The 14,122-nt window shown below is 37.9% G+C and overlaps 1 protein-coding gene across 1 annotated transcript in view; it reads left to right on the top strand.

Moving 5' to 3' along the window:
• The window catches only part of LOC140171245 (ras GTPase-activating protein-binding protein 2-like), a 31,122-nt gene extending 19,864 nt beyond the window's left edge, over nucleotides 1-11,258 (top strand). The window contains exons 8-11 of the mRNA XM_072194474.1: nucleotides 1,594-1,694; nucleotides 2,706-3,000; nucleotides 3,962-4,089; nucleotides 4,885-11,258. Coding sequence (XP_072050575.1) covers nucleotides 1,594-1,694; nucleotides 2,706-3,000; nucleotides 3,962-4,089; nucleotides 4,885-5,106 — 746 coding nt within the window. The 3' untranslated portion in view covers nucleotides 5,107-11,258. The remainder of the gene's footprint in view (nucleotides 1-1,593; nucleotides 1,695-2,705; nucleotides 3,001-3,961; nucleotides 4,090-4,884) is intronic.
• Nucleotides 11,259-14,122: the final 2,864 nt, after the last annotated feature.

Genomic DNA, 14,122 nt, shown 5'->3' with positions numbered 1-14,122 from the left:
AATCCATATCACATCTCGTTTTAGACACAATTCACCTTTACCACCTGTTCAAATTTGTGACTCATTTATCCAACCTGTAAATAATGCTCGCAATCTTGGTGTAATTGTCCAGAATGATCTGAGAATGGATTCTTTTGTTAATAACATTTGTCGCTCAGCATCTTTTGCTCTGTATAAAATTGGCCAGATCAGAAAATATCTTGATAAAAATTGTACTGAAATGCTTGTTCACGCTTTTATTACATGTCGCCTTGACCAATGCAATAGTCTTCTTTATGGTTTACCCGACTCACAGATCTCCAAACTCCAACGAATTCAAAACTCGGCTGCCAGATTAATTTCGCTTACTAAGAAACGTGATCACATTACTCCAATCCTTCATGATTTACATTGGCTACCTGTGAAATACCGCATTATATACAAAGTTCTCCTCCTCACTTATAAATGTATTAATGATCTAGCACCTGTCTATCTACAAGAACTCATACAGCATTACACGCCTCCACGTAGTCTTCGATCGTCAACACAATTTCGTCTAACTAGCTCATCATATTCTACTCAGTATGGTCATCGCTCATTTTCTATTGCTGCCTCTGAACTTTGGAACAGTTTACCATTACATGTGAAAAACTCTCAGACTCTTAATCAGTTTAAAACATCTCTGAAAACTTATTTATTTAAAATTGCATACTAATGTTTATTTGTTATGTTTTTGTCTATGTATAATTTGTTTAAGCGCTTAGGGACTTTGGTGTAAAGCGCTATATAAGCATGGTTTATTATTATTATTATTATTAATATTGCAAACTATGTGCATGTAGAGATTTGGTTCTACGTTCTATACATGCGCATGTAAATCTTATTTTCTAATTCGGACCCTGCTGATGAGCCTGCACAATATGGCCTAGCTGTGCTAAATGGTACAGTCCAACCTCTCTTATCCGAACCTCTTTTATATGGATCTCTCTGTTATCCGACTGTGATATCTTCACAGGAAAATGTGTTTTTGATGATTTAACACCTTAATTCCATGCTCTGAATGCTTAGAATGATGTCATAGCTATGTTGCATAAAGCACTCTTAAAGCCACCTTTTAGTGTTATTACCCCATGTTAAAACAAACTTTTGTTGTCACAATTTCAGTACTTGTAACAGCCAAAGCTCAAATCAGAATTACATGTAATTCACTTATCCGGATTTTTCACTTATCCGGATTTTTCACTTATCCGGACAGTGCTTGGTCCCACCATGGCCGGATAAAAGAGGTTGGACTGTATATAAAGTGCAATGGTGAATGGACTCAAACTGGTAACTCTTGCGAAGAGCCTGATGGGTCGATGAAATGGTTCAACTTATCTTCTTGACAATAAAGGAAAGGAATAGCTAATGGGTAGGGGACTGGATAAAAACGCAGAGGGTATAAACATGACATAAAGAGCATAAAAGCCCATACATGTGAGAAAAACATCAAAATACAATTTTATTTACTAAATGTTATATTTAACCATTATCTGGCAACTTGTGTTTGTACAAATGGCAAAGTTCATGTCAAATATATTACCTAGTATTAACATCCATTCTTTCTTTGTACAGGTCCTAAAGTATTTTCATGGGCAGATAGAGCAAGACAAGGTGGTGGAGCCGTAGGCACAGTAGCCGCAGTGCCACCACCCAGTAAACCCCAAGTCATGCAGGTAAGAAGGAAGGATGTTGACAATTTTTTTCTGGTCGTTGACGTTGGTAGGGCAAGTGTTAACAATCTTAGTCAATGCAGGGCATGATTCTTCATGATTTTTCCTGATTTCAGGATTTTTGTAGCCAAAATTTCTCCAATTGTACTGATTTTCAGCCCGTTTGGGATGGGAGGTATTTTGGCCCAATTTCACACTTGTTTTTCAGGATTTTCTACTAGCTTTTCACAAGCTTTGAATCACATCCCTGTAATGAACAAAAATGCTAGGTTTACATTTTTGTTTCAACACTCTACACTAGCTTGTTGGCCTGCATTGTGCTTTCTGTACATGAAAGAAGGATGCCTTGTAATTGGAAAAGCTGCTGTTAGTCAGGGGTCGCTTTCAGACATGGGGGGGGGGTGCAGAAAGACAGAAAGGGGCTACAGACTAGTTACTAGTTGATAAAAGCGCATCAAAGACAAATTAATATTTCCAAAGGGCAAAGTTTCTGGAGCAGCTTGTGGAAAACCTTGCTTGGTCAATGCATTGTGTAATTATTTTGTGTAAGCTAATCTTGATTTAGTGTAATCGTAACACTAATCTTAAATTACATGGAGTAACTAGAATCTTGTCAAATGCCTTAACCAGATCAAACGTAAGGACGGCAATATCTTGCATATAACTACCCGTGCTCCCAGTAACTAAGAGTAGCCACTCCATTGCCACGTCATTGCTTCTTACACCCATGGAGCAATAGATGCCGTTTGTGGCTTATAGTAAAGACTGGCTTATAGGAAGCAGTATACCACATTGCTTGTATGCTGTGTCCAAAAGCTTGTAATATTCTTTTTAAATTAATTAGTTATTTTGATATTTATCTCTGGGCATTTTCAGACCAGACAAAAAGTTAACAAGCTTGAAAGATAAGCATCTAGCTTTAGCCTTTAAGGTCCGGGGAGTAGAACAACTAATTTGAGTATGTAAACAAAAAGATGTGTACATAACACAAGCACTTGATCCCTCTTCTTTCAGCCACCACCATCATCAGTGGTAAAAACATCACCAGAGTCACACGGTATGGTCATGACGCAGATGACCAGCGGTCCTCCTGGCATGAGGAATACAGAGTCATTACCGCAGAGAGAACCCAGGAGAGATCGAGGGGAAAGAAGAGACCGAGGTGCTGGCAGGCGGTTGGTAGACAGTAGCGAAAGGGACAGGGGAGATGACCGCAACAGATCGTCAAGGTTTCCCGACAGTCATCAGCTATTCGTGGGCAACTTGCCACAGGATATTAATGATGAGGAATTAAAGAACTTTTTCAACCGTAAGTTGTCTGAAGATTCGTCTTCAAAGTCACTTTACCTGTAACAGTAATGGTTGTATCATTATGTATGCATATTGCAGGATTTTTTGAAATTAGTAAAATCTTTTTCCGTAGTAATTGATCATATTTGATTTTTTGATCAGTAGTTTTCCGTACTTAGTATATGTCTGCTGTAGTTGATCAGTTCTCTGGAATAAATGTAAGGAAACACCACAAAAATGCAAGCCAGAATGTTGCCTTTAAATTTATTCTGATGATAATGTATATGTTACCGCTGTCTCTTTTGACCAAGAGTTATAACTTTGGGCCAGACTCTGTATATGATGCTGTGTGTGTGAGAGGGGTAATTACTACTCCTGCACAAGAGTCTGTTACCTTCCCATATTGTCAAAGCTTAAGCCATTGCTATTCCTGTTAAAATCCATACATTCCCTGTGGAAGACATGACCTTAATCTCCCACACAGGGGGTGTAGATTTCAAATGAAGTCATTCATTCAGGTTACCCCAATTGAAATTTACACTCCCTATGTGGGAGAATAAGGTTATGTATTCTATAGGGGGTGCATGGATTTCAAATGAAATAGCCCACTTCCCATTTACACCTGGGTGAAGTGATGCAAATAGGATTAAGTACCCAAGGATACAACAATCAAAACCAGAATCTTAATGATCACTTAATCTATGAGCTACTGTGCTCCCTGTAACATAGTATAGCCACTTCATTGCCACGTCATTGCTTCTTACACCCATAGAGCAATAGATGCCGTTTGTGGCTTATAGTAAAGACTGGCTTATAGGAAGCAGTATACCACATTGCTTGTATGCTGTGTCCAAAAGCTTGTAACATTTGCTGTAACACTTATTATGGAGTTGCCATGAAGGGATACAAATTTTATTACAAATTTTATTCATAATCAGGAAGTCTTTGATATAAATGAAACATCGTTATTTCCTCTACAGAATATGGCAATGTAGTGGAGATGAGGATTAATAGGAATACAGCAGGACCCAAGACGCCGTTCTTTGGATTTATTGTTTTTGACAAGCCTGATCCTGTGCAAGAGCTTCTTGTCTTGAAGAAGAGACAGGTATGTATCATCCAAATACTCATTTTCACCGATATTTGATCATTGAAATATTTGACACCCTTTACTAAGTGTTTATCGTCTGAAGTTGGAGAGTAACGCCATGTTGGATTTTGTAGTGGCAGATTCGAATCGGTTAGTTTGCATGGTTGCATCACCAGGCTACGGACAAATCACACTTCTACGCATGTGTATACATTCTGCGGGATTAGGTATGCGCACTCGCCTTGAATTTGACACTGCGAAATCCAACATGGCATTACTCTCAACTTAAGATGTGACAGCCTAAAAAATTACCACTTCCAACAGGCATGGGCTAGAGTAATGCAAGGCATAGTCGTAAAAAAATTATGTTTTATGTTATTTGTGTCTGCTATCAAGCTAACATAATATGTGATGCGATCTTTAAAAGCCCTTCACATGGTAACATTTTTAATTTTGAGTTTTGTAGAAACTGTTTTCATTTTGTACCTGTGACTTCATCAAAAGTTACGAGCAAAGAAGGATTGAAAATAAATAACGAGTTTTAGCTTTTATTATCTTAAAACAAAATAAGATAATGCGACATGTATGTGATGGGTTTTCACAGATCACATCACTTAAATCAAGACAAAAGAATAACACATTTTCATTTATGGTGGGATTATAGCTGGCCCTAACGAAAGGATGTGAATGTCGTGTCTGACGTGAGGTTCTTTTCACATTTATGTCTACAATAGTACACATCTACAAACTTTGAACAATAAAGGAAGAATGCCTGCAAACATTCTTTTAATATACTGTTTCCTTTTTTTGCAGCACATTCTGCTCCGTGGAGAACACCGCTTGAACGTGGAAGAAAAGAAGGCTCGTGGCGGCATGGAACAACGCCCTCGTGGACGTGGTAGTGACACAAGGCCAGGAAGTGGTGGGCCACCAAGGGGTGGCATGTCAAGCAGGGGAGGAGGTGGGCGTGGGGGCCCCGGTGGATTAGGTAGTAAAGGCGGCGGAGGTGGGCGTGGCTACAATCCTCAACGTTAGATAGATAGTCTTGGAGTGTCTCTGTCAAAAAAAAAAATTGAGTAAAAAAAGTTTTTGTCGTCGACTCTTATCTGGTTCCGTGCTGTTGGCTCTAGGTGTTTGTATGCAATTCTGAAGGCATGGGCAGAAAAATTGAAAAAAAAAAAGTTTTTTATAAGAAGAAAAAAAAAATTGCATATTATTATCATTGTTACAAAATAGGACAATTTATTTTTTGGTATTGTGTTTATTCTATTTGCATCACCAGTTTTTGCATGTGCAACACAACACTCCCCTCAGGAGGTTTGTCTTTTTTGATTGACTGATATGCTGGCCATTCTGTTTTTTTGTTTGATATTATATATATTCTATAAATACTATGTAGGGTTATTAGGGAGGAGGGGAAGTGTGGGTGGGCTATGTCTTAAGTGAAACTTTTTGGCAGTTTTATAATAGTCAGTAATTTTAAAAAGAAATATAGCAAAACTTGTCACAGGATAATTTTTTGTGAATTGTCAATTCTCATCCTGCTTGCACAGTTCAACTGAGACTGTGTTTATTATTAATATAGTGAACTTTGATCTGCTTGAATGCATCGCTGGCTTAATTGCCCAGGGTCAATGTTTTATGGTACAGACACTAACTCTGTGTATAGAGTAAGCAGGAATTTTGTAAGGAGGATGAGGTCTTGAATCAATACAGTACAAAAGGGCTATTCTAGTTAAAATCCATACACCCTCTATGGAAGACGCAACCTTAATATTCCACTCGGGGAGTGTGAATTTCAAATGGATGTACCTGAACTGGTGGCTCCAGTTGAAATAAACACCCTCTGTGTGGTCATATCATCTATAGGAAGTGTGTGGATTCCAACTGGTATAGGCCAATAACAACACGCAGTGTTGAATCTCCGTGCCTTGTGTGTTCTATGTCAAACCAGTAGACAAAAAATTAATAACATTGACGACTTGTCAGATTTTTTTTTGTGTTAATAGTTGACTACATTGTAATCAGCTGGTCTAAAAATATGCACAAATTACGAGGAAAAATGGTGATATTATAAATATTATTAATTGTTATAGAAACAGTGGTGCAATGTTTACTAAGAAGAGCCAGCATTTCTTAAAAAACCTCTGAATAACTAAAGAAACAAGCTTCATTCCATCTGCAACAGAAAATTTAGTTTTATTATTATATAAAGAGAAATAATCAGGTTGTTCTGGTGATAGAAGTAGTAGTGTGTATAGGTGTCGACTCCTGAGTTGCAGTTTTTCGTTGCGTTTTGCGTTTTTCTGTCCCACATTTTAGGAAAGATTTTTCCTTTGCAATTGTGTATTTGTTGTAACTTAATTTAAGTCGCCTTAGTAAATATGTGTATTATAGATATCGTTATGCTTTCAGAATTGCATGTCTTGTGTACTCCCACTTGTTGCATTATTTTTTGTGACATAGCACTGTTGACTTAATTTTTTTTTTTTGTAATGAGGGGTTATTAAACGTGGGACAATTTATTATAATTGAGGAAGTTCTCTTGAATGTGGGAACAAATGGACTTGTGCCGAGTCTAGGTATATTTAATAATGACTTGTGCTAAGTCCCAAGTGTAGTACAAATTAATTTCCCATTAATTTGGGAGACGAAACCTTTTTGTGTGTTTTTTTGTACATTGTTGAGTAGGCACCTGCAAACAACAGATGAACTGTTCACTAGTGCATTCCTTCGTGCTTGGGTCAAAGTTCACGACCTTGTGTTGCGTAAATGAACAGAAACTAGATTTATGCTCTTAAATAGAGTTAATCTGGACAATGTTCTAAATGGGATGTTTTTATCCAAGGAGGCCTACAAGATGGCAATGAACCTTTTCCCCAGCACCAAACCAGAATGCAATGGTTTATAGTTGTATAAATTCTTTTTCTAGTTTTTTGAAAAAAGAAAAAACCTCCTGCTCTGTTACTTCCATGTGTTTTTCTGACGAAAAAGAAGAGGACACCTTTCACTCGTGGTTCTTCCCTGTTTTCTTTGTTCATTTCTTTTTTAAAAACAGTTTAACTGAAAAAGGGACGAATCACTGGTCATGGAGTGGCAAGGACTATATATATATAGTTATACACGGGTCAGGTTTTCACAGATATAAAAGAAGTATATTGAGAAGTGGATAATGTTCATCCCAAAAGTGTGTAGAGAGATATAATTATAACAAGAAAAATGTGCATGAACCAGCTGAGAAAATCATTGGTTTTACAAAAACAGTGGTGGAAAAGTTTGTGAAAGCTTGGCTTTTAAAAAAAAGTATTATCAGAAGTTAAAAATGTGTATGTTATGAATTGCAGCACTTGGTCTTTCTTTCATAGCTGAAAAAAAAGCAGTTTGCAATGTGCTACTGCTTGATTGATTCTGAAAATGCTGTTAAGAAAAAAGCATTTCTGGGTTCAAACATGTGTCGCACAGGAAGACTGTGACTAAGAGCTAGTGCTTCAATTCATAGTTTAGAGTAGACTGTTAGACTATGCCTACAACACATCTGAGAACCTTGTAATGATTACTGGCAAGTTTTTTTTTTGAAACTGTATAATGTGATGCTAATTATATAAAATGATATGCAAATTCAATTCATCCCAGGTCAAGTTCAAGTTAGCTATGAAGAACTGTCTTTTTTTGTAATTTAGTACATAGTTAGCGAACCTGAAACTTGAGTATTAATGCAAGCCCCAAAATATTGTATACATAATAATTTAAAAGAAAATAGTTTGGGTATCTATATTATAAAAGTATGAATTAAATTTGCATGTCATTTGCATAATCAATGTGATAGACATCTGGAAAATAAAAATGTGAACAATAAGTGGATTTGTGCATACTTATACAGGTTTTTGTTGTTCACAAAAACTTTTAAAATCCATAAGCTAAAATAAAATAAGAACTTATATTTAAAACATGTTTTGTATTGAGCTTAATATGGCTCCTGGATGATTCTGTTTTTCGTTTGTTTTTGGTTTATTTTGTTTTTCCTTCGGGAAGTTATCGGATAGGTGATTTCTGGGAAGGCGATATTTGTCACAGAAAAAATTTTGCAAAGATTTTTTGTAAAGATGAACAACTTAATAACAATAGAGCACTTGCTTCTTCATGTTGAAATACCAAGTTCACTGACCTCTCCTGTATGTGTGTGTCATTTTATGTGCTTCTGTAATGGAGCACAGTTTTACTGGTATCGGATCCATATTTGTACATAACCCCCTCATAAATTTGGCAAATTTTAGGCATGAAAAATATTTAAAAAACACAACAATCGATATAATTTTAAGTTATGCCAAAGTCCAATGGCACACACATTGAGGGAGAGGTCATGGAACCAAACCTTCATAATTGAGAAGCAGTGAATGATTGTCAGTCTGTTGTACTAAAATAAAATTCACTATGAAAATGTGAATGAAGTTCACTTTTGAGTGGACAGCTAGGCAGCTAATGAAGGAAGTTTAAGTACATTTGTTTCAGGCTTATTACTTCCTGTTGTCGTAATATATTAATAGCTTGCCAAGGAGGTCCCCGTTGTTGGGATGCAGAATATTCAGAGGATGTACCTATCTTCATATTTAATCCATTTGAAACCTAACACTGCGTTTAGCGTCGAAGATCAATACAAAAATGGCATTTTATTATCTGTTCCAATTCCAGCTATACCTCAAGCATATTGTCCTTGGTAAGATTACGCCGATTTTCATTGGATAGCATAAACTAGCACTACAGCCTTGTTACATTGATTTCAAAGTCAAATACCTATTATAATACATCCAGGGACATGAGGTGTCACTTGAACTGGAATAGGTAATAGTAAACTACTGCTGCATTCCAGCACAGGAGATTATCGGGCCTTGTCTTCTGAGGAGGGCATATGCACACCTAAATTAATCAAGAGGAGTGCTATTTATAGCTCTCCTAGACAAATTCGGGAAGCTTGATTCAAATGATGCACCTGCAACATACATCGGGCTATTCCAGTTGATTTCCATACACCCCTTATTGGAAGAGATGACCACAGGGTGTAGATTTTAAATGGAGTCTCCTATTTAGGTAACTCCATTTGAAATTTGCACTCCTTGTGTGGGAGATTAAGGTCATGTTTTTTGTCATGGTATGTAGATTTCAACTGGAATAACCAGCCCATGTTATGAAGTTTTATCATTTGTGTCAACTCCTGGATATTTCAAAAGATGTGGATCTTTAAGTGAAGATGAATAAGGTTTATTGCTTGAAATGATAGCAAAGACACATTATGATCTCATACACTCTCATCTGTCAGTCACAGTTCTTTAACCTTTCAATATGTATGTACATTCATTAAATGACCTACACTTGGGTATCAAAATGTGTACTCTTCACAACTGTAGGTCAAATTGTGAGATACGGTTGTTGAATGTAAGTTAAAGAACTGAGAATGAGATGATTATTGCAGGGTGATCGCCGACCGGTGTCACCTCTGAATACACCCAAGAAGGCATTTCAATTTTTTGCAGCTTTTCTTATTAGTATTATAATTTCCAAATATGGATTGAAAGGACTTACTCGGTTGGGTAAAAAAGGCCAAGGCAGATCTTTCATGACAGTAAAGTTGGGTGTCTCTCCCTATTGTTGACAACACAATCCCCACCCCTCCCCATCCTAGCATTTTACCATGATCATAGTTTACCCAGTATATACAGTGGGCAGTTGTGCTGGTAATCATCAATTATGCAATTTTGGTATTCCACATTGCTATACACTTTCACAAGATGAATAAAAAATGTGCGTAGACATAAAATCTCACCTATGCACATATTTAATAACAGTAAAGCAAAAACTCAGCTCCATGTTGACTAAGAAATAATGCGTGAAGAAATACTGCAAGTACTGATTTCACCATCTTGCATCCTGTTACCGCCTTGATTAATATTTTATTATGCAAAACATTTCTGGTCTAACAATGTTTCAACTCGACATACGTATGAAGGTCTGTGGAATTTGAGTCCAGGAATCGCATACATATTTTCTCTGTGGTCGACATAGTGGGTATACACATGCTCTCCAGCCCTCCCAGATATAGGCAGAGCATTTTGACATGTCAACAAAATAGACTGATTAGATTGCATGGCGACCAATCAAAATATGTGAATGGTAACATGCTCCACACACGTTAAGCCTGAAACGGAAAAGAAGTATATATCTACCATAGTGCAATAGCCATGTCTAATCCCTGTTAAAGCACCAGTAACAGTGAAATGGACAAACATTGATGAATGAAAATGAATCTCAATATCCACACACATCACAGAACCTATTGACAGGTTTTAAGGGTGTTGCTATAACAGATGCTTTTTGCAATACAATGAATGCATAGCAGAATAAAATGCTAACTTGTCACAAGCCTGTGAACCCTTTGAAATATGCAGATTTTTGACAAGTTGAATCAAATATTGAAATGCGCAATTGGGAATTACCAGCATGAAATTATGTAAAATTGCCTATTGTAAAATAGCATTCACTAGCATTAAATATGTGCATGAAAATCCTACGAGCTATTCTAGGTGAAATCCATACACACTGTACGGTAATCTTCCAGACAGGGAATGCATTTAAAATGCAGATACCTCGAGGAGTGACTCCATTTGAAAACTACACTCACTGTGTTGGAGATTAAAATCTTCTAAAGAGGGCATTAGCGCCAATCTGGCTTGAAATGTGGGGGAGGGGGTGCACCCGGCCAAAATTGTTAAAGTGGCTGAAAAGAACAAAAATGGGTCATTTTGCGAAAAAGTGAGGGGGGGCCTGTTCCCCGGGATTGATGCCCATGATAGAAGGGTGTATGGATTTCAAATGGAATAACCTTCTGTTCATACATGTGTGATTTTATGCTGACAATTACATCTTAGTAAGACTCAAATGTGTTTCATAAAAACAGTCTCCAAACAGTACGAGGAAGTGAAGGTCACATATTGGTATAGTGTTGGGGGAACTGGCTCTTTTGTCATAAATATCTGACCTGGCCTTGGTCATTAAGTAAATCATCAAAGTCCCTTATATTTTAAGCAAACTACATCCATATGCGTACTGCAGGTGTGGAATCCTGTGTTAACTAATGGAAAATTTCTTACTTGGAAAATATGAAAAGAAATAAAATAATGCTCATTGAATAACAATTGTTTGATGTCAAGTGAGAGTTCTTAATGTGTTGGGGATGAAATCAAAACTCGACCCGGTTTCCATTGTTTATAGAATATGCACAATCAGTCGACACGATGCCGACATCCATGTCCTGTGGTAAAGCCAAAAGTTGAAACCAAAAATTGGCACTTTCCTTAATTTTGGCTGCCTAGATATTCCGTGAGTGAAAACTATGGGCCATTTCAAACCAGTTTGGGTAAAAAGTGAAAATGTCATTTTGACCGCCCCACCAAATTCCCCACTCCCTCCACCCCAATCTTAATCTATTTTTCTTACTTGCGGCAACCAGGTTGATTTTATTTGTAAAATGATCTGGGAGTATTTGATTTATTAGTAGGTGTTTACGCTTCAATAAAATGCTACCAAATGATGTTAACCAATTATAATTCAAATGCTATAATATACAGATAGCAAATAATAATCTAGATATTATCTACTGACGATAGCAAATAATCATCTAGATGCTATTTACTGATGATAGCAAATGATAACCTATATGCAATATAATGGTGACAGCAAAAATAATCTAGCAAATAATAATTTAACTGCTATCTACTGATGATAGTAAATAATAATCTAGATGCTATCTACTGATGATAGTAAATAATAATCTAGATGCTATCTACTGATGATAGTAAATAATAATCTAGATGCTATCTACTGATGAAAGTAAATAATAATTAAAATGAAATCTATTGACGATATCAAACATTGTCAAATAATAATCCAAATGCTATCTACTGATGATAGCAAGTAATAGTTTAGATGCTATCTACGGATGATAGCAAAGATGAATCTAAATGCTACAAAAATAGCACAGGGGACAGGGGGATCAATACTTAGCGAAAACAACAAATGTCCTATACCTTAATATTGGTTGTGAAACAAATGTGTTTGGTAAGCAAAACTTTGCCGGGCCATCAATCCTTGCTCATATCTCTGTCCTATCCTCTCATCCTCTGTAAGCAGACTACTCAGGTATTTAACCTTCACTTTTACTTCATCTTGACATCCTTTCGACTTCTTTACGTTCAGCAACGTGCTCAATGGAAAAGATAGCATTCAAGGTCAAAGATGTTAGAAAGCTTCTCAGGAATCAGCAACCAGATAAAGCTACTGGTCCTGACGAAATCCCAGCAAGAGTCCTGAAAGAGTGCAGCGCAGAACTTGCAAGACCACTCAGCCTGTTTGAGCTTTGCTTCTCCAAGGGAGTTTTTCTAAGCCAATGGAAGACTGCATCTGTCATCCCTATTCACAAGAGAGATTCGAAGTCTAATCCATCTATATACTTATAATACGACTGCAGAAATACCTCCTTGGAATAGACCATTTGGATTTAGGCCACACCACAGCACAGCTGATCTAATCGTTACAATACTGACACAAGAGTGGTCCAACTCCCTGGACAGAGGCAGCGAAGTGCGCCTGGTTGCACTGGACATCAAAGGCGCATTTGACATGGTCTGGCATAATGGCCTTTGCTCGAAACTCATGGCAAAAGGAGCATTCGGCAAACTGCTCACCTTGATTAATAGCTATACAGATTGTTCCATCAAAGTTGTCTTAACTGGCCAGTCATCAAGTACTTCCTCCATCAATGCACTGATCAGTTCCCCAAGGGTCAATATTGGGCCCACTTTTGTTCTCTATTCATTGATGACCTGGGTGATGAGTGTGAAAACCAACTCTACCTCTATGCAGATTGTCCTGTGAGATTACATCTAGAGACAACCCTGAAGCTGTTACTGCTAACCTGAACAGAAATGAGGATCTGGGCAGACAGACGGAAGGTGACCTTCGAGCCATCAACATGTAAGGCAATGACAATGTCAAAAAAAAGGAATCAACCAAGCTAGATCTTACGTTTGGTACCATCAAACTGGCTGAGAAGGAGGAGCAGGAGATCCTGGTAGTCACAGTCGACAGCAAGCTGATCTGGACAAAGCACATTTCTAACATATCATCCAGAGCAGGACAGAAGCTGGGCGCTCTGAGGAGAGTTGCAAATAAACTTGATGTTAGAGGCAGAGCAACCGTTTACATGCCTCAAGTTTGCAGTGTGATGGAATACGCCTCTTTCTTCTGGATGAGTGCCAGCGCCACCACTGTAGGAATATTAGACTCGATCCAGAGCATGGCCCTTCGAATCATAGGCGTGAACGAAGAGGATGCAAGCACAACGCTGAACATCACATCTCTCCATCAAAGACGTCAAGTGGCTGCAACAGCGGTCCTCTACAAAATGCACTCCAGCTTGTGCCCACCAGATCTGAAAGCGCTGCTGCCAAAGCCATTTTTGTAGTCAGAAGAACTACACGCTCCACCTTGTCCATGCCTCGCCATGTTTTCACAGTACCAGTTTCTAGAACCATATCTACTGGCAGAATTAATTATTTCTCTTCCACTTTCTACGCTCATCCATGTATTTGTAACATTGCCGGTTGCCTGAATGAAGTCAGCGCAGCGATATCAATTCTGAATAAAAAGAAAGCTGCTGACCTTGACTAGCTCACTCCTTGTTTAGCTGTTCTCTTCCACCCTATCGTTAATTGCCTGCTCATATGTTCCTGCTGCCTTTAAGAAGGGCATGAGGATTCCTGACCCAAAAGGGGAAAGATGCCAGAGTTACCGACAACTACAACTATAGGGATGACCACCACCTCCATCATTATTGGAAGGTACTGGAGCATGTTGTGCAACGTCGTCTACGTGCTCAGGCCGATCAGGAGCAGGGTAGCCTAAGCTTCAAAGAGGGTTCACCGAGGGTACTTCTTCAGCAAATGCTACATTGCTGGTGTCGTAGATCATCTCCGAAGAAGATGCCAAAAAAGAGCCATTT

This window comes from Amphiura filiformis, chromosome 15, assembly GCF_039555335.1.
Source record: "Amphiura filiformis chromosome 15, Afil_fr2py, whole genome shotgun sequence".
Lineage (NCBI taxonomy): Eukaryota > Metazoa > Echinodermata > Ophiuroidea > Amphilepidida > Amphiuridae > Amphiura > Amphiura filiformis.
The sequence above is the reverse complement of the archived record's forward strand: the minus strand, read 5'-3'. Positions and strand labels throughout refer to the sequence as shown.